At 40.7% G+C, this 27,398-nt stretch overlaps 1 protein-coding gene across 10 annotated transcripts in view; it reads right to left on the bottom strand.

Moving 5' to 3' along the window:
* Nucleotides 1-715: 715 nt before the first annotated feature.
* SLX4IP (SLX4 interacting protein) overlaps nucleotides 716-27,398 on the bottom strand; it is a 76,170-nt gene continuing 49,487 nt past the window's right edge. For 7 of the 10 annotated variants that reach the window (XM_051792796.1, XM_051792803.1, XM_051792799.1 and 4 more), the window contains exons 6-9: nucleotides 23,918-23,995; nucleotides 21,976-22,064; nucleotides 9,589-9,698; nucleotides 5,731-8,433 (exon numbers count right to left, since the gene is read on the bottom strand). In XM_051792796.1, coding sequence (XP_051648756.1) covers nucleotides 7,617-8,433; nucleotides 9,589-9,698; nucleotides 21,976-22,064; nucleotides 23,918-23,995 — 1,094 coding nt within the window. In that variant the 3' untranslated portion in view covers nucleotides 5,731-7,616. The other 3 variants (XR_007905370.1, XR_007905371.1, XM_051792798.1) reach the window with 3 other exon arrangements.

The raw sequence follows: 27,398 nt of genomic DNA, 5'->3' as shown, positions 1-27,398 counted from the left end.
GCAAATCCAGGGGCAGGTGCTGCTGTAGGTTTTCCAAGACCTGCCCCTGCCTTTGGTGGAGTCAGTTTTTTGTGAGATGATTACATGTTCCCCTCTGGCTCCCAATGGGATTGAAGGGGTTTGAAAGCAGCATGTCCCTCGTTCTCACTGTCTCTTGGCCAATGTCCCTCTGTGTATTCCCGAGAGGATGATGGTGTGACTGGAATTGTGCAACGAGTTTACTCTGCTCGGGCCAATGAGCTGCCCCCAGATGTAACCAAATCTAAGTAGCTAGGCAAGATCCAAAGTGCTGACCTGGATGGGAAGGGATCCATAGATCCTGCTGATTTCTGATGGGCAAAAAGTGCTTTGTAAAGCATAAAATAAACTCTTAAAATATTCAACACGACGGCTTTGAATGCTGAACTAATGCTGCCCCTCCCACCCAAAGGGGATGCCTGGGGAGGTGCAGGGGTTGGCTGGCTCATGGTCTGCTCTGAATTTGGCATGTTCTGATGAAGCTGCAAAGTTGTTTTGGGAAGGGGCTAAGAGCTGAGGGAACAATTAACTGTGTAACAAATTAACTGAAAAAGAGTTAAACCAACCCACTGCAAGGTTAGGCCTTTGCATTCGTATTTGTTTGTGGTAAATAAATGGATATTTTCTATAAAGATTGCTGCAATATGAATACAATGAACGCTGACAAAATCTGACGCTGAGAAATACTTTGTTATGTACCTTCTTTACAGCTGTCTAAAAAAAATGATAAAATCTAATTAGTGTTACTTTTTATTTTAAACTCACTTCAGAAGGAGGTTTCCACCGTGGCTGTGCTACCTTGGTGGGGGGGCTGCTCTTACTCTTCCCAATCACATGCCTGGAGCCTTGTCAGTGTAGTGCCTGCTGAATGGGAAGTCAACAAGATTAGCTTCATCTGACCACTTCAATAATTCCCTATCAAACAAATCCCACGAGTATTTATTTCCCTTTGTTCCCTGGCTTCTGAATCTGCAGTAAAGCAAACATGGCGTGTCCAAAAAAAGCCACTTAAAGATGACAGAATCTTCCACCTACCTCCGAAGTGCAAAGCCAGGCTATTCCCTGAATGCTTTCTCATGCTTTGAATGTTGAATTGACCATCCCCCGATGTCTGCTGTTCGTGTGGGTCTCAAATTCAGTGACACAGAAACAACTACCTCCTTCCAAATGGCTGAAACATACCTGAATTGGTAGGAATTTGAACCTGCCTTCCATTAAGCAAAAAATAATTTAAGAAAACAGAGCATTTGCAATTCCTTGGAACCTACATTTGCCAGGCTTCTTCAAAACCTACCGAGGCAAATTCTAATCACAGACTTAATTGTTGCACATAGTGACAAAGCTGTTTAGGTCTCTGAAGACTCAGTGAAAGAAAAACCTGAGTTTCTCAAGCTTCAAAATAAGTCAGAGCCCTGAGCACAGCGTTCATTTATTTACTTCCAGCCTTTCCTGTGCTCTATGGATCAGGTAGAGGGTTTGTTACTGCAGAGCTCCTCCACACACAACTTGCTTTTCCCACAGAGCTCATTTCATTGCTACCTCATGGCGTTAGAAAATTAGAACTGCACGAGTTGTACAGAGGGAGGGAAGAAAATTCTGTGCAATTGCTGTAATGATATTTATTAATTAATCCTCATATCTCAATGGTAGCTCCAAAACTTGCACTGGTGAATGTAACACAAAACCAGTCCTCCAAAGGCCAGATCCACCACCACGCTGGGGGCTGGTCTAGGAAGTGGTTTCCGTTGCCATGAAAATAAATAGAAACATGAAGTCTAAGGCTTCCCTGTTAAAATACCAAGGCACATTTATTTTTGTGGAAATCATTCTTTGCCAGTTCATACTTTACTACTCAGGGAAGACACATTCTGTCTAGTCGGGAGAAGTTTCCCACTGCTGCTCTTTGTTCTTTGGATCCTTCTTCATTTAAGGACCGAAAAATATGTCTTTCCTCAGCTGCCAGTTAGGCACTAAAATAAAATAAATTAAATAAAATAAAATTACTCCCCTTAGCACACTCAGCTTTGCTCTACCTACAGCTAATTGGACGTGCCAGATCTGGGTTTGGTTCAGCTCAAGCACGGCCACATCAAAGCTCTGCACCTCCGCATGGAAAGGGCCCGTCTTACGTAGAGGTAACTGGGAAAGGTGCTGATGGTGCATGTTACATCAGCCTCAATGCCAATATATTCCTGTCACCAGGGGAACACCAGCCTTGGGAATGGCTCCCTCTGCACTACTAACAGGAGCCAAGGGCAGCCAAGAGCACTGGGACAGCTGAAGCCTCAAATGTGAACCAGTTTGGGCCCCAAACACGAGACCTGCACCTTCAAGCCATGGCGCTGATGAAGCCGTTTTCCCTTCCACAGACACACCACCTGCACACCAAGAGCTCAGGTTCCCTGCCAAGCTAGGAAAGGTACAAGGTTATGCTAGGAAAGGTACAAGGTTATGCTCTCGGTGGATCCTTCAGGATTCCTGACTGCTCCTTATCCCCAGCCCTGAGGCTGAATACAGCCCTGCCTCCCCAGCTCTCTGGGGCCCAGAGCACTGCCCCTGCCATCTGCAGAGTCACAAGGCAGAGCCTTCATGTTTTTGGGAGTGCACGCAAAGATGAGAAGTTCTGACAAGGGAAGTACCAAATTCAGCCTTTTCCGCCCCAGAAGATGGAAGTGATTGCGTAACCTCCCCCTCTCCTCCTAAAGGAAGCAAGAATATTTAAGTATATCTAAGATTTTTTTGGCTTCCCCTTTTTTCATGATTATTGTTTGCCCGTGCACACAGAGTTTGCCTGCAAAGGTCAGTGATTGCTCCCAAAAGAGGGGAAAACAGGAAAACAACCATGCAACGATTAATTCCAATTTGGGGGGGAGAGGAGGAGGAAAGGGGTGCAGGATCTGAATGGTTCAGGAGCTGCTTCCCCAGCACTGGGGCAGCAGCAGAGCCATGTGGGATCAGACATGGGCGTCAGACCAGAGCTCCAGCCCAGATCTGCCAGTGAGCACCTTCCCTGTGATGTGCAAATTGTTTCAACCAGTTTCTCTACAGGGTGGAGAAATAAATCTCTATTCCTTTTATTCCAGAGCTGTGAGATCATATTAATATTAAAAAGGGGCATGCCCGGCTCTAGAATGAGAGCTTAAGACACTTTTCCTTAAAGATCTGATGCATAAATAAAAAAGATAATTATGGTGGCAGCAAGTAAAGCAGTTATGGAGCTCTAGAGCACCAATTCCTATTACTGTACTAAAGGATTTTACTGGGACAGAATGGGAACAAATCACTGAAATCCTCACAAGGTGCACTGTCAGCTCTCACAGGAGCAGATCCCCAGCTCTGGAATAATTTATGTGGATAGTAAAGAAGGTAGGACAGTTGTGGTTAATTCCCTGGGCAATTTCCAGGTTACAGCTGACATGCCCTGTGACACTACATCATTTCCACAACTCTTTTAGGATTTCTCAGCAAAAGCCAACACCAAACAAAGAGTCCCCATCTAAAAACATCACCTTATTGCCACCGTGGAAAGGACAAGGCCACACACTATCAGGGTTCCATTTTAATTATCTGGGGGAAAAAAGGTGGACAGAAACACTTGAATGCGTTGATTCAAGAATTTGCAGTACAAGTTCCTTAACCAGCTGGCTTTCCCTTGGAAAACTTCCCTCAGTGCTGCCCCAGCCATCAGGATAAGCACAGGCACCTCCCTCTCAGTTCAGCTGCTTTGATATCCCTCTGATGAAAGGCTCCTGTGCTGCTGTTCCCCCAGCCCACATCTTCTCCTTCACACAGCTGAGGGGAAGCCAGTTAGTGCTCATTAGAGAAGAAAAAAAAAGCACAAAGCAAAGAAGTGAGGAGTGCCTTTTATTAAAGCTAATTTCTGAGGCCAACCCACACTTCCCACTGCTGGCAAAGAGACTCGGCATTACTGCCTCTGTTTGCTGCAGCCTGTTTGAATACAGAACAAAACCTCTCACTGGTACTGATACAGCCAGGAGATAACTATTCATAACATGCAATCTGGGAAAGTCTGTATTTTACATCTTTCTTATTCCCACTGCAAACAGAAAAATATTTCCTCTGTTAATTTTTTCTTTAGAAAGAATCCATTTTCCAGTCAAAAAACAATGGCATGAAAATGTCAATTAAATCTCAGCCAAGGCAAGAGAGAAGGAACTCCCTGACCAAATAAATGGCTCCTTAACACCTCGCTTGGACAAGTTTGGGTTCTTACCTGGCAGATAACACCATAATTAACACAAAGCTTAGTGCTCACAATAACTCTTAGGATGCTTTTAACCTTCCTATGGATCAACACTGGGCAAGGGAGATTTTACATCAGCTGCTTCCTTTTTACAAATGATTACGTAAAAGGCTGGTCTAGCTTTTGATGTGTGTTTAAACACAAAAGTTCACTAAACAAATATTTTTAACTCCTTTGATGTAAAGAATAATGGAAACAATCGTCTGCACCCATAGAAAGTGTTTCTCTAGGAAAGGGCTGTTTCACTATCAGCAAAGAGCACAGACCAAATGAACCAGATGATTCGTCAAAAATAAAAACCCACCAAAGCTGGCTGGTTTGAGAGAAAAAACTGAACCACAGATACTGTTTCTGTGCTTCAGTGGCAGTTTCAGAACAGAAGAGAGCCTTAAAACATTCCTTACTTTTAACAGAAAGGTGTGCTTGTGCTGCTCAGAAGCAAACTGGTAATAGAAAGCCACAGCCAAGATTTGGAAACAGCTCAGTTTCCAGCTTCTTTTTTCTCCCTAAAAGTGATTTAGGAAATCAGGTTTGTGGTTCAAAAGCATGTCAGACCACACCTCTGCCAGTCCTCTGGGTGCAGCTGATAAAGAAAAAGCAAAGTCTGAGAAGAGACCCTGGGCTTAAAATAAAGAGATAACAGACATGACAATGACACAGCCTGAGTGTCCCAGCACCACCCAAAGCACCCACCAGGTTTGCAAAAGGGAAGCTGTTACAAAAGTCCTGTTGCACAGACAACAGAAACAACAGTTTTGAGCAGCAACACCACCTAAAATCCAGAAATGACCATCGATTCAAAGCTTTTTCCCTGAATAACTGCATTTCTGAGAGGATCCAAGACACGACTTTTTCAAGGAATGAAGCTCTAAATACACAGCTCCAAAGAGCCTCGAACCCAGTGAGTCAGTGAGGGCAGCAGAAATGGTGCAACTTGGCACTTGTGGGAAAGTTTGATGTATCCAAGCTCCCTATAATCTATGGCATTCCTTTGTAAGGGTGCAGGCAGGTATCTTATCCAGTTAAGATTACAAATAAATTGTAATTATAAGGTTAAACCACATTTAATAACGTTATGAGATAATAAAAACTATATGTGGTTGCCCTCTGGTTTCTGACACTTGAGTTATCTATGCTAAAACTTTAATATAAACTATCCAACTATTTTAATTACTCTTATTTTTCTGATAAATACTTCATTAAACGTCCTTATACCTCTCTCAAGTCCATCAAAAAGGTGTTTTTTACTCCCTTCCTGGCCCAGTATCTCCAGTCCATAAAAAAGACAACAGTAAACATACCTCAAGCTCTTCTTCCTCCAAACCAGGTTTTTGGCAGCCTTGGTTTTGCTGTTACTAGGAAAGATCTCTTAGCAGAGCCTAAAGCTGGGTAAGGATTAGCAACCTGACTGCAAAGCACCGAGAAACGTCACACAAACGGCTGAAAGAAAAAAGAGAACACGTCCTCCAGACCGATGCAGAATCTTTCTCTCTTTACAGCAAGAACAGACATTATTTCTTGTAGAAGGAAGCTGTACAATCAACAGTGCCTTGCTGTCAACTGCTGAGCTGCCAGCTCTCATGAGGACCGGTGTTACACCACCAGCTCTAATGCTCATGGATGTGAATCATCTTCTTAACCCCAATGAGGAGATCCACAGTCCCAAGGAAATGGCAGTGAGATTTTTCTAAATTGCTTCAGATAAAATCACAGAATCATAGAATATGCTGAGTGGGAAGGGATCCACAAGGATCATCAAAGACAGCCCTAAGAATCCCACTCTGTGCCTGAGAGCATTGTCCAAACGCTTCTTGAACTCAGACAGGGGCCCACGACCACTTCTCAGGGGAGCCTGTTCCAGTGCCCAACCACCCTCTGGGGGAAGAACCTTTTCTTAACACTCATCCTAAACCTCCCCTGATAGAGTTTCATGCCACTCCCTCAGGTCCTGTCCCTGGTCCCCACAGAGCAGAGATCAGTGCCTGTCCCTCCTCTTCCCTCACGAGGAAGTTGTAACTGCAGTGAGGTCTCCCCTCATCTCCTCTTCACCTCCTCATCTCCTCTTCACCAAGTGCCCTCAGCCACCCCTCACACAACTTCCCCCCAAGGCCCTTCACCGCCATCATGACCCTCCTTTGGACACTCTCTAATAGCTTCATATCTTTTTATACATTGTAGCACCCAAAACTGGCACAATATTCAAGGTGAGGCCACCCCACTGCAGAGCAGAGCAGGACAATCCCCTCCTTGCCCAGTGATGCTCTGCCTGATGCCCCCCAGGACACGGTTGCCCCTCCTGACTACCAGGGCACTGCTGACTCAGTGTCCGTGGTCACACTCATTTGAAGAGAATTATGAAAGAAAATTGCTCATAAATTTATTTTACACATCTATAAAAGACAGATATGAAATAAAGTTACGTTTCCTTAGCTCATTAGCATATAAATTTAAAAAGCAGCATGAAAAGGCACCGTGCAATGAAAAATGACCTCTGTCTTAAAGTAAGAACTAACTGGGGTATCACTAACACATGAAAACCACAATGTTGTCCTTGCATTAAACAGGGTCTGATTTTGAAAAATAAATGCATGTCTATATGTTTATGTCTGAACTTCACCCCAGAGCAATGTTTGCACACCCAGGTATAACTATATAAATCTAAATACATAAACCCAACCTTCATTTTTCCAAAGACTTAATGCATGATCACTTGTACCCACAAAGTGGGCTAGAAATAAATGTTCATATCAAAACTGCACAAGCAGAAAACTGCAGTTATTTTGAAAACTGGCTGAAAAGGTGGGCCTCAAATTATCAGCTATTAATTTTGGTTAAAGATTTATTTGAAATAAGCTCAATTTGCCTTATTGATGTAAAGATCATGTGAATAAACCATGAACTTTCTAGTACAAAGGATAAATTTTCAGTAAAATAAACTATGTGTTCAGAAACAAGCAAAACACTGAATAACTGCAGCTGCTAACAGACCAGGAAAGGGGTTTTATTTTGCTGTCATCAGCTGATATGACTTTCTAATAACACTGAAACATACCCAGAACTAAAATTTTGCTAGTTAAATATTAAGATTTTTCTTTCTATAAATATGACACTGGTTCATGCAATATTAATATCTTATTTGTAAAGACTTCAAAGGATTATCCTCATTATGGTTCCAAATGACTAACATACATAGTTAACTAAAATTTCTTAAAATGTCTTCTCTGATTTTGATTTCGTATTTTTATGATTTTCCATAATTTTGAATTGCTTCCTACTTTTTGCTTACACACAGATTTGGGTGACCACTTGTGCCACCAAGGTAATACTCCAGATTTTATGACTTCTTAAGCCTTCGAAGTTTTAACTTCCTGAGACCATTTTCAGCTTCTTTTTTTCTTTTTTGGGGAAGCTTCTCTGCAGACACAGCTTGCAGTTCTAGACTCGGTGATGGCACTGCAGGCAATCCCTCAGTGGCTGTGCTTGGCTCATGTTGGCTTGTCTGCACTCTACTGTTCCTCACAGAAAGAGGCTGAGAGGGTTCCTTTGTCCAAGTCAACGATTGCTTGTCAGCTGCAGTTTTTGCCCTGTCTTGCTTAGAAAACAAGCTGGAATTACGGGGGGTCTTCTCCCCCAGGAATGGACCCAAACAATCAGCATTGCACTTACTCATTTCTGGATGGACAGAAATTAAAGGAGTCCCTTCAGAGGACACTTTTTTGCATTGCTCTAACTTCTCCTCTGAACCACAGCTCTTTAGTTGAGCCTGTGTTTTGGTCACTTTGTGACTTTGTTTTGGACCCAGCAGTGCTGACTCAGAGCTGCAAGGAGGGTTCTCACTTAGAAGACTCGACTCCAACCACTCCAGAGCGTGAGGTTTTTGCTGGCTGCTAACATCATCTGCCTGTCTCTGATTAACATAATTTTCCAGCTCTAAAACAGGAAGCTCCAAGCTGCTCCCAGCTGTATTTGTGCAGTCCTTCAGCAGGCCTGGACTGCGACGTTTCACATCAGAGTGAGGACTGAGAGCAGTTTGACAGTCGCTCTTTCTGTTCTCTGCCTGCGAGTCCACCGAGCCAAGATACACTTTCTTGGAGCCCTTGTTGATTTGAGGTTGGCTTGCACTACTCTTCCTTGGTTTTGTCCTTTTCACACTGCAATAAAAAGGAATTTTGTTTTTTAAATTAAAAAAAAAAAGAATCTTTGTTGCCTCAATTTGCCCTTCTTCCAAACCCTGGAACACCACTAGGGCCACCCTCTTTCTGAACATGGGAAAAATCCCTGTATATCATCTTGACAAGCAGCAATGTTTGTCTAGTGTGCATAATATCAAGTGTTATCCATCTGATTTTCCACTGCACTAGGGGAGAACCCTATTTATTAATGACTAAGCCATGAAGGAGTGAGTTCACATTCTATTCCAAGAGGCAGAACTGGATTCATTACAGATGTTAAAGGTCAACACAGCATAAGTATATTGAATTCCTTCCTGAACTGGCTTGATAAAATAGCATTTCATAAGTGCCTAAATGATTCCAAACCATTCCCATACATCCACATGCATAATGTATAGCTACAGGACAGAGGGGGCTGGCAGGGAGAGGCAGTGAGTGTGTCTCTGTGTGAGAGCTTCTAATCTCTCTTTTAGAATGTTCCTCTGGAATTTTTCCCAGGCCATTTCAAAGCGTTACTTCGGAGCTAACCACTACTCATCTAGTATCAAGGTCGCTCATCTGGGAAGGACTTACTTAATGCAAGTAGATGATATTCTAAAAGGAATTATACAGGAAAATGGGATCACAAGGGACCTGATGGAGTGTCAGTACATAAGCACCCCTTGGCAGTGTGTTACCTACAAACCCAGATTTCACACAGGCCATAAGATCAACTTTAAGCCCAAGCACTGAGGCTGCATTTTGAGTCTAAAAATGTCACTTTAACTGTGACCAATGGTCCAGTTTCTCAAAATGAACAAAACAATACATCTGCAAAGTGTTTTTCACCAGATTCAAGCATCACATATTTATTTTGGCTCAGAGTTTCATTCAAGGAAAAAAACAGCCTGTTTTGATTCTGCCCAGCGCTATGTGAGATATCTATGTGGGTTGTAAGAGCTTTCTCCATGCTGTAAAAACTGCAACAATCATTTTATGTGCTTATCCCCACTAGAGTAGTAGTCTCTTGGTAATTTAAAACAATCTTTTGTAAAACAGTTTGTATTATTTGAAATTTTATTACATAGGCTAGATCTTACTAACCCAAATTTTACCCATTATAAATTCAAAAGCTTAGAAAGAATAGTGACATACATTCTTTTCAGGATGTCTTGCTTTATTTGTTCATTCAGACTGATCTTAAGCTCCTTGTTCTCAGTAGATTCAGTAAAATATTCAGATGCCCCACTGGAAAGTTCTTCTTTCTGCTCCAAAAGAAAACACAGGTTTCAAACATGACACATCAAGCTATGATTATTCAACAGAAAACTCCACTTCTAATACTAAGACTTACAGCTGTTCTTTATTATTTTGATCTGAGCAGTCTAAGAGAAACAATTATTTTTAATCTTTTAATATTTGGGAGTCTAGTCAGCTCCCTCCCCTTTCAGACTCCCGACCAACATATTTCATATGCTAAAATACACCACAAACAAACAGGACTGCAATGTAAAGGATGGAGCTTTCCAAACCAGCCTGAGGAAACTGCTGGCAAATATTTGACATCTTTGTGGCTCAAACTGTGACAAATGCCAGGAATCTCTCTTGCAGACAGGAGCATGTTTGTCAGTCAGATTTTTTTCTGAAGAGACTGACTGGCGCAGTGGTCTCTACGCTTATTCTCCGAGGAATTCCCAGAGCTTTCCATACTTAGGAAAAACACACAGAGTGGTATTTGCTCCCTGAAGAAGGCAAGGGTTAAAACTTTTAATTCTAACATTTAAACTCCCAGATTGTAGTGGTTGGCTACTACAGGACAACAGGGGAATTCTTTCTGGTCTCAGCTAACAGCAGCACCATGGTTTTACATAATACGAGGTTGGGGCGAGCGGGAGGGAAGGAAAATGCTCTTTTTCTTCAAGCTGTGAGCATTTCCTTTCACAATGAAACAATCTCCATCAGAGAAGGGCCTTTTGCTGACTTCACTATTAACTACCACATACTCCAAAAAAGTATTATCTCCCAGGCTATGGAGGAGAGGGAAAAAAAAGTGGTAAAGGCAAGAAGAGAAGAGGCTTTGTGCATCTCCTTGGCTTTGACAGCACTTTTCTCCATCAGCCTGAATGAGGCAGCCTCTGACAGGGGCTCAGCAAATACAGGGAGGGCTTATTTAGCCCATTCCTTGCTCTGTGCCATGAAAAGAACACACTGGAACCAGGTGGTATGGAAGAACCTGTGGAGGCACAAAGCCAAAGCCTGTACACCACTCCTGCCTGGAAAACGCCTCAAGGAACCTGTCACTTAGGGGAGACTAAGCCCTGCCCATTTTTATTTCTGTTTTAAAGGAGATGGGGGAAACCTCCATGCTCTTTCCAGAAGAAACAGCCAGTGAAAACAGCTTCCTCTTTTGTAAACAGGAGGGTAGTCAGGCAAAGAAATAAAGCCATTTCGGCACTTAAAACTACAGCTGTTCCGAGGCTCCTTTCAGAGGCAAATCACGAAAATGTGTGTGTGTACTGAGAGCTGCATCAAGTGCTGTCCACTAATGGTGCACGGAGTGTGTTTACAGCAGGCAGAAAACGCATGGGACTTACCTGCAACGTGATTTCAACCCCAGAAATCAAGCTTAACTAGTTTAATCTGAGGCATTAATTGCTGCTTCTATTCTTGTTACAGGTAGATTCCCCTAATTTGACTAAATACGTTTTTGTACTTTGTAAACTATTAAAGACTGGAATATTATTAAGATACTCAAGAGTTTTGCTAATTTTAAGACAGACTGCAAAGCCTGAAGAAACTATTCTGATTTCCAGTAACAGTCACACAACTTGGACTGAAGGCTCTTGCACAATCCTCCTGCATCAAAGCAGCTGGAGAGCACTGACACTTGGCCAGGGAGCAGGAGCCCAGGCAGAAGCATTTGAGTTTCTGCTGTAAGGTGAATTCTGTTAAACCTTCTTCAGTCCTCAACACAGCCAACTGTGCCAGGATCCCCAGCCCACTAAGGGAATCCTTGCACATGTGGAAAGTGGCACTTGCTCCAAAGCCCAGGGGAGAACTGGGGGCAATTCCTGTCCACGCTCACTCCTGCAGATCAGCAACAAACCTCAGTTCTAACTTGTACCTGATCTGAAGCAGAGTGGGAAGAGCAGACCCTGGAGACAGGTAAAGGTGACCAAGTCAAGTCACCTGTGAGTTAAGTCAGGCTGGAGTTAACACTCCAGAGGTGAAGGACTAACACGTTCCCTCACCATGCTATCAGCAACCTTTTGTTTTGCTTTCAAATACCTTATCGCACAAAGCGGTGACAGAAAAGGGTTAAGGCATCAAAAAAAATTAAAAATCAGAATGATTTATATGTGAAACACTTCTGAACATGCCCTCTAAGTACAGTAGATTTTCCCCTCGGAACCACACCCTGTAAGTGCTGTATTTTGAGAGCTGAACAATTAACATAAGGCATATGAGTCAGTCTTTGAAAGACTCTGTGGGAACCAGAGAGCCTTTTGCTATTAGGAGTGATGTAAACTCCCTAAGGCTGGAATAAGTCCACAATAGAAGGCAGAGAGAGTCATAAATAACAACAATGGGCACTCCATATACTACTAAGACACTCAGCCATTATTGGTGATACTTCCTTTATTTTCTTTATTAGACTTAATAATTTTAGTTAATTAAAAAAAGAAAAAAAATCTCTCTCTGTTTTGGGAATACTATTTATTTCCTATGGGAACTTCAGGACTTGTTAAAGAAATAAAAAAAAGCTAATCTGCTCTCATCCTGTCTAGTAATCCCAAATTCCTTTTAGGCAGTGAAATAATTAAAGAAAAATATTCCAGGCATAAAAGGGAGGACAGCAGAAGCAGACATCACATAAACAATGACACCACGACAGAGAAAAACGTCAAAGCACCGCCAGACTTGCGACTCGACTCTGAAAGAGCTGCAGGGAGTGGGATTGCTGCTAACAAATTAAAACCACATTTCTTGGCAAATTGTTAAAGACAGACATATTTACATTTGTATAGAGACTGGGTGGGCACAAAAGATTAAAATGCTTCTCTAGCCCTTGAACTGCCAAGTTCTATTAGAAATATGTGCTCTTAAAACCCAGGGGTAAGCTCACTCCTTTTTGTCGCTAAAACTCGGCAGAGAAGGGCCTGCAGAAGTGAGGCTGACCAAGTCTTACCAGCCATCCTGCTCATAACACTGGCCTCCCCAAACCTGATTTTTAAAATCCTTAGTACTTATCCAAAGAGAAGTCTGGGAGGAAAAACCCTGTATCGAGACCCAGAGGGAAACACGTCTGTTAGGCACACAACATACTTCATTTAAGGTTTATCAAATTGAAAATTCTTTTTCTTTTTTTTTTGGCTATCTCACTCAACTTACTACTCACTCACACTGAAAAAGAAATTCTCAAAAATGTAAAAGGGGTCACTGCCATCTTCAGCTTTCTCCAGGGCAGCTGAACTCAGCATTAAATACCTGTTAAAGAACTCCTCATGGATGGGCACTTGTGAGGAACCCTCACAACTCACTACCCTGAAGAAGAGTGAAAGGTTTTGGCCTTTTCAGCCTGACAATAAACTCATACAAATACTGATTATTTTTTTTTCCAGTCTAAGGCTGGGTTGAAAGAAAACCTTCCAAACTGAACAATGCTGCCCTCCTTTCCTGCCTTCTCATTTGGTGTCATACTTTCTAGTTGTCTCTTACTCTTCTCAGTGGCACACACTTCTGTACCAATGAAGTAACACTAAGGGATAAATAAATTTAATGTCTGATTGACCAAAAAAAAAACCCCAAAACAAACTACACTGTTTTTAAAATGCATTTACCAATGTGGCTCATCAAAAATACTCGGTAGAAAACATCAATGGGTTCAAGAAATCAAATTTTGTATCAGAGTGGCAAATGGGAGGGGTAGTAATAATATAGACAAAATTATGAACTGAAGTATTATCCCAGGCACACACAGTAAAACTAAAATCAGTGAAATTAATAAGACAGAAGCCCTTATTTAGGGGAGCTTTATGTAAGCTGGTAATTGCATGATTTCTTTAATGCCACTCTAAGCCATATCCAGAGCCACCCATCAAAGATAACCTTTAGGTTTCAGAGGTGTCCTAGCAGATGACTGGCAGATCAGAGAGGTCAGACAGGACTCCTGCCAATCTGATAAGCAAAAAAGGGCTCCTAAAGCAAGTGAGGAGGCTTGTGAGTGAAGGATGAATCAGATACTCTAATCTAACTGATAAAAAAGTGACAGAGACAGGACTTTGGGTCTCGTCTCCTGCCCTCTCCCATCCCACATGAAGGAAAAGCTTCCCACAGTTTCACAATGCAAATTTTTTGCATTTCCAATGTAGTGATGCATCTGTCCTGGTAGATGAACTGCAACCACATCATAAAACATTCACACAAGTTTTCCAAGTACAGAAATGGATCCTATTTTGAACCTGAAATCCAGTTCTTTGATCGGACTTGCGGAATATTGCTCTGCATTTTAAAGTTGACTGTCCTGCTCTAAATGTCAGTAAGTTCCAGTAAAAACCATGAAGGATCATTCCATGTTACACACTGGAGTACTTAGTTTTTCTTCTTTGAAATAGGTATTTTTAAGGAATGCTGGTGGTTTTCAAAAATTCTCCAATTTCAATCTGGAAAAGAATGTAACAAGCAGAGCAAACTGCATTTCTCTGGAGGAGCAGAACTATTCAACTTACCCATGGCCTAGCATAGGAAGCAAAATCAAACTCCTGGATCCGTGCAGTCCTCATTATCTACTACCAGATTTCATTTTAATTAAGTTTTTGCTTGTCTGCACTGTTTAGTCCAAGAGTTGGCCCCATCTGTTACAAGCCCCTGTGATACACATTCCACTTTCTCAACCTCCAAGGTGTGAACCCAAGTTTCTCACTTGATACATAAGTCCTGGCAACTCCAAACATTCCAAAGGTCCCCAAAGCATCATCAGATTAGCTCAAAGCATGTGACTTCTATGAGGAAAATGCCTCCTTCCTTTTGAAGTATTTGGTTCAGATTTTAATTGTATATTACATACAGCAGGAATCCCACACTATCCTGAATGTAAGAAATTCAGAGTTCTCTAGATTTGCATTTGAGCAGTTGCAAGAGAATAGAAAATAGAAAAATTCCTGCTGTAAATGGCATAGAACAAACAAAATCTGATACTCCACAAAACCTAAAGCTGCAGGGGGGGCCTTTTTAAAAAATCAGACCTATCTGTATCACAGAGAGCAAAAACACCCATCCCACTTTCTAAAGGCACAGAAGGTGCTCCCGAAACAACCAATTTATTTACATACCAAGGAGCACGTGACACATGCTGTGTGCATTTGCTTGAAGGCAAGAAGTGCTAAAATTAATGTTAAGTAATTGAGCTATTAATCATTCTGATTTTATATGCTGATGCTACAAGACTCAGATTCTATCTTCAGAGAAAGTGTCCACTGATAAGAAATGGAGGAACAGACAACAGCTTTTCAACCAAAATAACTTCTCTGAATGACACTGAAGAGAAATCTAAAGCATATTAATGGTGCAATTTTATTTTTTTAAGAGAAAAATCAATGTCTCATAGGCAGGCAACTTAACTGAATTAAACTTTGCATTTGCCTTTCCAGATATAGTAAGGGTTATATGACATAAGAGAATACTACCTAGAGTACATGATGTATACAGGAACATGATTCATATACTTCAAACTTCATTACTGACGGAAAAAAAAATCTGGAAAAAATGTACAAATTTTAAAAACAAATATCTTTTTATGCAATGACAGTGTGCAATAACACAGATCTTGGAATGAATAACTAATGCTCTTGATCTTGCTGGTTATACAGAAGCAAAATAGATAAAACAGGCAGAACTGCACAGCTCAGGAGACAAATAATGTTCAATAATTTAATGTTTTAACTTGGTTTCCAAAACAAACACCACTACCACCACTACCCCCAAGACCCTCAAGATTTCTGAGGTGATCTGTCCCTCCAAATAACTTAAATCACTACAAATGTTCAAAAATCCTGCCATAAACTTTACCATCATATATTTCAGCTTCCTAGTTAGTCAAGTTATGACCTTCCTCTTAGTTCTAAGAGGTTTCTGCTGAAGGTTGAGGAACAGATTGCTCTTTAAAACAATTTTAAAAAATTCTCTCAAATATTCTTTGTGCAACAGGAATATAATGAATTATTATCAAAGCCTGAAGTATTTTAAACCTTTCCAAGTCCTACAGCCATCACAGTCTTGCAGATGCAGTACAGCTAAATAAAACCTTTAGCCCACTGCAGCTTTAAACACGATCCCTGCCAGCCTTGCCCCTGCCCCTCTGTCCTCTCCAAGTCTGCAGGGGAAGGAGCATCACTCAGTGCAAAGCACAGAATCAGCTCAAATCCACATGAACCACCAGCTTAAAGCTGTGACAGCAAGAGACTGAGAGGGGGGAGGAAAATGAGGGAGGTGGAAGGATGATGACAGATGATAATATCTTAAATAACCACAAGGCTTTGACAAATGAGGCCTTGTGAACGCAGCTAAGTAGTTGCATTTAAATCAACTGGAGGACTCATATAAGAAGCAACTACCAAAATCAGGCAAAGATTACTCAATTTGTCCCTGCTTTTTGAAGATTGCTTCATATGGAAATCATTTCATGTGCTTAATCTTTTATACTGCAGCTACAGGGACCATCTGTATTCCTGCTCTCCTTCACCTGGATTTTGCATAATGAGGTACATAATCTTTTATTGAAGATGTATTCCACTTACTTGTTGGCTTTAAGACAATGAGTATTACTTTTTATTTCATTCCATATATACTCTAATATTCTGTCTGCTTTTCCAATAAATAATGCTACAGAACAAAGGTTTGCAAATCAATTCCTTGCAGCAATATCTTGGCCTTTTTCCCTGTGATCACACAGTTAATTCACTCAGCAGTTGTTGTGCACTGCAATTGCTCTTTTCAGTAAGAATACTGTGTATTTATCAACAGATGATTTTCATTTACAGCCCTAATGCCCCTCTACCCAGCTCTGGGAGGTTTCTCTGAAACTCTCCACAGCCTTCTCCAGCCTTGGCTAATTGAAATAATTGTGTCAGATTTCATTCCATCATCTGTCCACTTCTCTGGATCATTAGCACAGCAAACAGCAGACAGCCCTTAGACTTCTGCCATGCAGAAAATACATCAGTTTGGAAGCTATAAGAAGAAACTCAGGCAAGTTCAGACAAATCTCACTGAGGCAATTCACAGCATCACCACTCTCAGGTATCCTCCCTCCCCTTCTGCAGGAGGTTCCTGCCCCACTGCACAGCTGGCAGAGGGAGCACACACATGCCCCAGCTGCTCCCACCTGAATTCAGTGCACCAGCTTAAAATCCAGGGAAGTTTGGTGTGCATGAATCCACAGGACTGTGATACACAGCGAGATGAGATGCAGGCACACAGCCCTTTTGGCAAAGCCTGCTGTAGGAGTGGTAATCTCCAAGGAGAGGCAGACAGCTGGGACAAAAGGGAATACTGTAAAGCTGCTGTAGCTTCTTTATGAGTGGAGGAGTTCAGGATCATCACTTTGAGATGCAGTTTCTCAAAGAGAGCAGCCTGGTGATTCAAGATAATTTAAAGCTACACTGACAGTGAAAGGGAAGTCTCACCCTTACCCAGTACATGGTCCTGCCAAGGATCAACACCGAAGGGATCAACACCACAGGGACCAGCTGAAAGCGAGCCAGGCAAACAACAACAAAAAACCCAAACAAAACTCCCCTTGTTTTCAGAGGGATTATTGAATGAACCTATTAACCTATTTCCCCACACCTGCCAGTACTGACAGACACTGAGGACAAGAATGCCTGGGGAAGAGGAGAGAAGGCAGGAAGGACTGCATGTTTCACTATCATCAGTCTTGCAGCAGCTTGAGTAGAACATGAGGGATGAGTAAAAAAAACATGACAGAAGCTTGAAGTGTCAAAAGTGAAAACTCACCAAACCAATTCCTTGCCTGTTCCACTCTGTGGTATTTGGGTAGAGTTCATTAGTCTGCAGTTTCCCCTCTCTACCTTTTCAAAAAAAGGAATAAACCCTGTTTATAGTTACCAAACTACAGCTTAATACTGTTTTCCTCTATGTTTCCTCTAATGACTGAAAAGAACTCAGAATATTATCTGAAATCACAAGGAAACACTTATAAAAGTTAAAAGGATAATGACATAAAAAGACCAGCAACAAGACAAATATTACAACAAGTGTAACATTAATGTGTGTTGTGGATGTTTTTCCAAACCAGGGTGACTATCAGCTGCTACCTAAAGTGATGGTCCTGCTCCCCTCATCCAAATCCTCTCTGTGTGCTCCTCCAACATTTTTTTGCATCACAGTTGGCAGCTGTGTGGGTACAGGATGAGTTGGTTCACTGAAGTGACAAGATGGAAAACTAATCCTCCAATAAAAACCAGAGGAACTTCACAAATAAATAATTTTCTGCTAGATCCAGTCAATGAATTAATTCATTCTCCACTGAAGAGTCACTTGGTCCATTGTAACCAGAAAGGAAAGGAATATGGAGCTGGAACTAGAGGGGATGTGGACTGACCTTTTCAGTAGTAGCCCACCATTACAGCAGCTTCACTGTGATATTTTAGACACACACACACACACACAGTTCCATGCCAAGATTAGTACTTCCAGTGTGAATTGTGCAATTCTATTGCACAGCATTTCCTTCTTCCCCTACCCAATCTGATATCACTTCACAATAAGTCTTTAAAGTATTTAAGATAACTAAATTCCACATAAAGTCTTGCATTAATCTTTACAAATTGCTGCTATCTGAAAAAGAGCTTTCATTTTACCTTCCAATAGCCACACTATTCCAGCAGCATAAACTCCAGTGTTACAAGTCTCCTGTTAATTACAGTTGAGTTCATGTTTTCATGAAAGAACCAGAAGCCTCTTACCAGCATAACCAAAACCCCAGAAAATCCTGTCATTTATGGTCTTAAAAGTTTTAAGAAAGAGAATTGTCTAATGCTCCTGAAGTACATTACAACAACGCAGTTTATAAAATCAGACATGTATGAAGAACATTTTCTCTTTTATTTTTCTTTTTTTTCTCTCCTGGGCATTTAAAAGGCATTGGGTACATCTTTAGCAATTTTCTTTTCCTTGTGTACCTATGTGGGGTTTTTTGTTTGGTTTAGTTTGGGTTTTTTAAGAGCAATATTCTGTTGGAAAAGAATCTTTATTTTTGTATAATATTCTCTGCAACTTAACAAGGCTCAGTGGAAACATTGAGATCTCTTTAATAAAGACAGGATCTCCTACTCCCCCCTTTCTTTTCTGATTTCACATGAATGGTAATTTCAAATTTCCATTTCATCTCATCTTTAGTTTAACCTCCTTCATGCTTTCCCTTTAGTGCTTCCTCTCATAGATTCTGCTATAAAGCCAATGTGGTTATCAATGAATACTCCATTGTTAGCACATTTTCAAATGCTCATAAGCCATTCCACCCATTTCCATTTCCACTGTTTCTCCAGATAACCCATTTCCAATTTTCCATTTTAGCTCTCTACATAATAATCCTTGAGAAAATGTCGTCATTGACAAAGATGACTAAACTCTCCAGAGCTCTTATATATTTTCCTGGGTTTCCTCTTGTGCCATGTTCCCAAAACTGTCTTCTTTCTCAAGATAAAACTATTTAAGATTACAAGCACAGTTTGGTAAAACAGGTAACAATGGGTTTATGTTTAAACCCAGCATTAATCAGCCAGCCTATTCTTCCATCTTTTCCTTGAGACTTCCAATTTGCTTATGTAATTTCAATAACTTGCCATATTGTTTCTTTAATAGAGATTTCCCTCCTTCCAAAATGCTTATTACTGCCTGCAGTCTGATTTTTAAATATAACCCCAGATACGCCCATTTATAAATAGATTCTGGAAAATTACATATCAATAGATTTTCTTCGACTTTATTTCAGCTCTGCTGCTTAGAAGTGCTCTCACATATTTTATTAGTTTATGCTCAAAGCTAATTTGACAGAGACTGTCTAATCTACCTTAACCTTAGTCTTACAGGAGGCATCACAGAAGGATTCAAATCGCTTCTCTCAGCTACTGATGCTGAGGTTTGTGCTCATGAATATCTCAAAAGCAATCTAATTATGATCTTTCCTACGGTGCAAGACATAAAAATTACATTTCATAGCTGGCTACATCCCCTGCAACTTATGGTTTAAGCACAGTCTGTTTCAGAGAAGAGCCTAAAAAGCAGTGAAAAAGCAAAGAATAAAGGGCTGAAGACAGGTGAAGGAAGACAGTTGTGGTCAGTGTCTCAGGCTGACATAAAACTGGTTTCAAGTAATGGGAAAGTGGAGCATTGAGCTTGACTTAACACAGCTCAGGAATGAAAGCTTGACCCATGCCACAAAACAGCCTAAAGTCTAAAAATATAAATAATTGTTAAGTCTTGAGTAAGTCACCTGCACTGACATTAGGCAACACAAAAAAGTGACAAAGTCCCTGTTAATGTACAGTTAACTGCTTTCATAGAATAGAACTGGCCTTCAAAAGCAAGAGTGTGAGCTGATTAAACATTTAAAAGAACTTGCATCCAACACTATGACATTATTCAAACCCAAACAGCATAGAGAAGAAAACAAAACACAGCCTCATTTTTAGCCCATGACAGAATAGGCTGGAGTGGATCAGCGGAAAGGTCTTCTGGGTGGTCTTTTGGAGTGCAGAGTTTGGAGTTCCAGCCTACTCACTGCAAACTGCACTTGGAAGAGCACACATACAAAGTGCAGATCCTTTGCCTTTACTTCTGGAGAGCCAAAAACTTGAAACTGCCTCTCAGTGGCAATCCAACACTCCTCCAGTTTGGCAAAGAACTGAACAGGAGTATATGACAAATTTGGTCCTACCATGCTGCAGGAATTCTGGACCTACAGAACAGTCTGGAGTGGATCCTTCAAGGAAGAGTGGTAAGAATCAACCAGATCCTCCAAAACATTTGCTGAGGGTCTGTTCCCATCTTACTAATCAGGTTCTTCAAATCAGGGAAGAGGCTCAGGGATAATTTTATCTTACTCCCTCCTCCCAACACACTGCACTGACCGTCCTAGCCAGGTCTGTGCACACATACTGCATCTGCAAGTAAAGCAAACTCCCAGACTTTCTCATTGATTAGGTTATGATCCCACTAAGAGATTTATTTTTTTTTTAATATAAAAGTCTTAAAACTGATTTTTTAAACAACAAGGAGTTTTTCGTAGATCAAGATCAAGTTTTGAAATAGTAAAGCTAAAGCACATAATATTTTTCATTCTCCTTCTTCTTCCTACACAAAATCACATGAAAGAAATTAAAGAAAACTCCTCAGTTTTTATTTTATGGAAAGATTAAAAATACCAAATGGGGGAATTGGATATCTCATAGGAGATACCTGAGAAAGAAAAAAAACCCCATAATTATTTCTCAGTCAAAATGCAGAGACAGAATTTCCTACTTCAAGCATTAAATGGTTTTCAAGACAATACTGAAAAAGTAACACTTTTCAAAATAGCAAAATACCTGTAGAGCAAGTAGATAATTACTTTCTGAGAGTGTGAAAAACACTTGATTCTTTGGCATGGAAGGATATGTACCAATCTAGGAATCAAGACAATAAAATCTGCATTTAGTGTTAGAAATACCAACACCCTGCCTGGTGTTAGAAAAAAATGAAGTTGAATGAGTAGAGTAAGTAGAATGAGTAGAATAAACCCTTTTTTTTTTTTTCCTCTCCAAGGGTCAACTATACTTTAATACATGTCAGATAAACTCCTAAAGCACAGCCAGAGCTCAGGGTGTAACTGTGACCCTCGGTGTGAGCCACAGGAGCAGCACCTGGGTCCATGTGAGCACTCCTGACACAGCCAGCACTTAACTGCAGCATAACATTCCCAAGCCTTTGACCCTGACAAAGCCTTCAGGATGAAATATTTAAGGAGAATTGTTTATGGTATTTAACCACACACCAGTGCCTTTTCCTCCATAAATGTTTGGGGATTTTTGCTCCCAGCAGGGCCAGCACTGATCCGCTTGAGTTGTTCTGCAGAACAAGTGCTAAGAAAACATACAAGAAACCCATGGACATTACAAACCACTTCATTATAATTCTGGAGAGTAAAATATTACCAGGACAAAGTACAAAGGAAAAAAAAACCAGATCCTTAAATCAAGGTGCTAATATTATACCTAAATCATTTAGCTTTCTAAATACATCTCTGAGCCTTATAAAAAAGAAATAAACCTTTCTAAGCTAAAGCTTTCAAAAATTCCAATTTTTCTCTGCCTTAGGCTCACTGCAGGTTGTCCCCTTGAATAATCTGGCCCAACTGTTAATGTGGCTTTCTGGTTCTAAGATGACAGTCACAAATAGGTGAATAAATACATATATATATAAACAATCATCTTATCCCTATAAAAAAACCCCAGAAAATCTACAGAACCGTTCTGTACGTACCAATACATCATTTTCACCTGTCCAAGCACTTGGATCAAAGTCAAGTTTACTGACACAAACTATAAATTTCTCTGGAAACACACGCAGCTCTACACAAAAAGAATGGAAAAGGAGATTACAGAAATTATAACCATTTTCAAAAACACACACAATGACATCATATAGACATGTTACTTTAGTAAATGAAATTATTTATATTTTTAAATTGCACATTAACTCATTTCATGCACCCCTTTAGCTTTTTACCTGCTCTCTTCAACATGCCATCCCCCCTTTTATTTTGTTTTTTTAAACCATTTAAAAAAATCAATAAGAAGAGCAAATTGAGTTCCCAAGAGGACAGTCAAGGCTGCAAATTAGTCCACCTGCACCTCTGAACAGAAAAAACAGGCAGAACCAACAGACAAACAGTTTAATGATGGTTTTCTTTCTGTTCTGGTGATGCCTGTTTTCATCACAAAAGCTGTAAATTGTTTTTGTAACACAGCACAACATATTCAATCGGGACTTGGCATCCCAGCTCCAGCCTTCCACACTCTGACTGCAGAGATCTTTGAAGTCATTAAACAAATTAGGGAACTATCACCAAATTAGGTGTTTTCCTCGGGATCACACGGTTTGTTCTGAACACAACAAAGTTTCTATTTACAAAGAATTAGCAATTGAAGGGCTCTCAGATTCCAACTGATGAGGCAAAGCTTTATTCAGTACCTGGCAATGCTATGGGAAGAGCACAGCTGGGTATTTTGCTGTCTGACATGTGAAACTGTTTCCAGATTAACATCTTCAGATTTTATATTTTCAGCTCTGCTTTTTTTTTTTTTTTTTTGTTGCTGGTTTTTGTTTTGTTTTCATACAAAGGGAGTTAAAAATTTTGAAAGTTTGTTATACTTCAAACCCAAGCCATAACACCCTATTTTGTGGGACAAGAAAGAAACAAGGCTTGCAGAAAAAAACCATGAGGTTGATCTCATAGATTTTTTTGGTAGGATTGAAGAGTAGGGCAAGTTCATTCCAGTTAGACATTTTTGTTGTTACATTTTATAACAATCTCACCTGCTGGCTAACAAAATGAAAGTATCTTTGGGTATTCATTGATGCTTTAAAACAGTCCAAATTTAATACACAGCAAACAATGTAGATATTCCAATGCAGACACTCTGCTATTCCATTCTAACATGAAAATAGATGAATTATTTAAAGTCAACACTCCAATCTTTTCAACCAATATGGACTTAGAAAACAACTAGTTGAAGACTGATTTAAACATTTATGAATATAATGAATTTCTATAAAAACAAGAAATCATTTAAAATTATCCACTCGAGTATTCAATATTTTTAAGGACACTTAATGTATTTTGCTTTCTTTTAACACAAAAGGGTCAACACAAAGGGCAAGGATGGTTTTAGCTCCTTTGCACTGCTGTTGGCAGGACAGGACTGATATCACTTCCTTACAGAGCATCCTGGCTTGAGAAAACATGGAAAAAAATCTGGTCCAATGACATCACCTACACAGAGATTTTATAGCTCTGAGGTGAACAAGAGCCTTTCTTGCATCCACTTGTACTGCACCACTGATGTCACAAGACACTCCAGCAATAATGAAGTGATTCATGCTGCAACCTCTGCTTGATTCACCCTGCAGAGACTCAGTAAAACGCTGAGTCTCATCGTATTCACAGAATTTGGTGTGGTTGAGCTGATTACCCTGGGGCAAGGCATACAACAGATCTGAAATGGAATTAAAAAAAAAATCCAGTTTATCTTAAGAAACACTTCCCTTTTTTGTTGCTGTTGTTTTTAGGAGATGTTCTCTGAAAAAAACCCTGGATTTTGATTAAGTAGACCGAAATATCATGAAGTATTAGTTTATGCTCTCTTTCTTCCTCCCAGGAATACAAAATTCTAAGTAACTCTGTAAGAAACCGATTTCTTACCACGATAACGTTTCCCTAAAGCGCAACGGAGATTAACCCATCTCTTCATGAAGTAGGCAGTGATGTGGAGACTGTTGGCTGCAACATAAAGCAAAGGGATAATATTGAGTATAAGGGTATCTTGGCCATTCTGGTCTCACAGTGTTGCACATCTGCTAAGACAGGATTGAGAGAAGGCAGCAGCTCAAGAACACAAAGGAAAACGTAACTTTAATGGAATGATTTTAAAAAACTGCTGAATTCTCATACTGGAGTCTCAAGAAAATGATACAAGGCAAAAATCTACAGAAATTATTAACCATCGAGTTCTGGAATCCAACCCCATAAATAAATTTAAGTCAATGAATTATCAGAGTTGTCATCTGCTTAACAGCCCGGTGTCATGGCCACTATCCTGTTTTCATACATATTCTACACCAGTATTACAGATGCCCCTTTACTCAACTGCCTTCTGGAGGAAGGTGACAAACTCAAAGCTCTAAAAAAACCCAAACATGGAAGGGCTTAATTATCTCCAGTTCCACTGAATTAGGTGAGAAATGCAGATATTTGAAGCCCTCAGTATCTCCAAGTGGACAGGGCTGGCCTGGCTGATGCAGCAGATACCTGTAAGCTCCACAGAGGCTTCCTCAGCTTCTGTTCCCAAGAATGACAGAAATCCTTGGGCACCAGGAGCGTAAGGAAAGGGCAGAAAGGATTATGTTACAGAGGAGAGACTATCGGACTGTGGCTGAGGAAATTCAGCTTTTACTTTTGTTCCACTTAAATTCCCAAATGACCCTGGGTAAATCAGTTAGCACTTGATTCATCAAGGTATTTAGCAACCTGACTCCCGCTGAAAGGGGAAAAAACCGGCAACTGGGACTCGTCCTCCCCTTCTCTCTGTGCACCTCATTGAAAGGAAAGTGCAAAAGAGGGCTAGAGGTGTTTCCCTTAACTTGGATGGGGTTTACAAGACTTAAATTATTGCTGCTTCTAAGGCAGGCAGCTGCCCTTGGTGCGATTACCACACAAAAAGTAGAATATTAAGTGCTACTGCTGTTCTTCTAACCTAACCATTTAAAAAGAAAGAAAGCTTGTTCCAGGCTCAATCTCTACTGAGCAAGTGCCAAGCAGGTCTTAATTCTAAGTATAAGCCCCAAAACGCACGTCCTCTGCTGCAGGGTCTGCACCATCCTCTGGAGCTCCCCATGGAGTGCTGTTTTCAGCATCACCCCTCATTAAGAACCACAGTTATTGATCACAATCAATCCCTTTGAAATTTATCAGCCATCTTTTTTCCCTTCCCCTCAGGAAGATACCCAAAATTTGACTTCCCTTAAGAGATCAAGTCAAGATGTGACAAGTTGAACCATCCCTTGAAAATGATGAGCACTAGAGAAAAATTTGGATGGAATCCATCAGCTTTATTAACTGTATATTTATGAGAACAATTAAGGAAAATTACTTTTAGCTATTTCCAGTTTGGCATCTACAATTCTTTAACACTGTTAAGTCAAATCAAAGAATTTGCCCTATATATAAACAAGTTATTAGTGTGATAAAAGCATCCTCCACTGTGGCCTTGGAATGCTGAAAAAGTAACAATCCTAAAAGTACAACTTGGAAAACAAATCTTCAAACAGAGAATAAATATTAAAAGTTTTTCTTCCCACCTCCATTTGTCTGTAATACTCCAAATGTATTTTTCTTGAGAGGAATTTTGAAAAAATGTGAATCTTTGCTTTTCACAGGGAAAAGCAGCATACTTCACTCTGGCAATTCTTTTATGAATCAGTGACAGGTATATCTGTTCAGTTTTCTTGCTATCCTGGTTTTCTCTGAAAGGTTAAGTGTTTAATCATATCTGATTGACTGAGCAAAGTTTCAAATTCTTCTTAAAGGCCCTTGATTGAGTCAGCCACTGTTCTGTGGAAGATCACCCACCTCAAATCTGACAAATAAATAATTACCTAAGAGATCAAGACACCCATACACATTATTTTTGCAGCATCAGCTCAAGTCTGAAAGTCTTATAAAGCCTTCACAGGCAGTTGCACCTGAGCTAATAAGCTCAGCCCAGAGGGACTAACACTAGAAAATCATTTTAGTTTGCATGAATATTTACTACTTGGCTGAAAAGGCCCGAACAGATGATTTGCTGTTACTTGTTGCTAACCATGAGAAAATATTAAGATGCATTGTATTCAAGATACTTGTATTTTGAAAGTATCACAAAGCTCATCAAATGTTGTGAAACCCTCTTGTATGTGACACCTGATTTAATCCATAGTCAGCTGGAGTTCACAAAACCTAGTTTTCAAGTTGCCAGAGTTACTGCAGAACAATAAAAACAGTGATATCCTCTTTCAGCTTCCCTTAGGAGAAATATATTATCCGATTAACCACTCTGCTTCATGAAATAAAAAATAAAAAAATAAGCCCTGCAAGAACAACCCCATGCAACTTGCAGCTTTTTAAAGCTTCTACACAGTCACTCAGCATGAGTTTCATTCCTGACTGGTCCACCATGGATCCTAATCTTGGCTCTGAGCAAGCAGTGGGTTATGCTCCAGGGCCAGTGTGATCTCAGCAAGGACCAAAACCTGCTGTCCGTGATATCATGGAAGGAGGGACCAACTGACACACACCAAATGATCCATCACTAACTCCTTTTAAGAAGGAGTATGAACCTCAAGCTACAGACAATTTTGCTTCCAGTAGCGTAGAAAGTTCACAGATCTTGGGCTCAGCAAGCCCAGTTGGTTCAATCTTTAACTTCCTCCTCACCATGCAACATCGACAAACCTCCATTTGTGGATTACCAGAAAAGGAAATAAAATTGTATTTAGTGATGTGGAAGGTTTTTTTCTTTCTTACTTCAAAACTGTGCACCTAAATGATCAGATTCAGGGTCCAAAAAGAAACAAGGAAAACAAAAACAGCAACACAACAAAACAACCAAAAACCCTCAAACCCCATGAAATAAACAGACCCCAAAATCCAAAATATGACTGGACAGAGGAGGTTCTAGAGAAGCCACAGTTGAGTTCCAGCTGCAACAGGCCCCTGTGAGCGCTGCCTTGTGCAGGAACAGGAATTTGCCCTGTTTGTTGTGTTTCGTGGTCCCACGACACCAAGAGGAAACATCAGACACCAGCTCTTTACTGTGAGACTATCCAGCAGCACTTGTTTTCCAAAGGAATCCCAGCCAAGCTGACTGGAGCTTCCAGAAGCTGCCAAGAGGCTGCTGTGGTGCAGTGTGGAGCAGTGGGAAGCCCTCTCCCACGGCTGTTACGGACCATTCCTCTGGGAGCCTGGGAAAACGCCTCAGAGTGCTGAGGGATCTGGAGCAGCCTGGCAGGTGTTCCCTCCCCACCACGGTCTGGCACCTGCCTGGCTCTGGAGTTCTCTCAAGTCTTCTCCCAAGCCACAGCACAAGCCTGAGAAGGATGGCTGACCCCCCCAAACATTCCCATATCTCCCAGGCACCTATTTCTCA

This window comes from Manacus candei, unplaced genomic scaffold, assembly GCF_025592945.1.
Source record: "Manacus candei isolate 608988 ecotype Guabito, Panama unplaced genomic scaffold, ASM2559294v1 h1tg000035l, whole genome shotgun sequence".
NCBI lineage: Eukaryota > Metazoa > Chordata > Aves > Passeriformes > Pipridae > Manacus > Manacus candei.
Note: the sequence above shows the minus strand (reverse complement) of the source record. Positions and strands in the feature narration are given on the sequence as shown.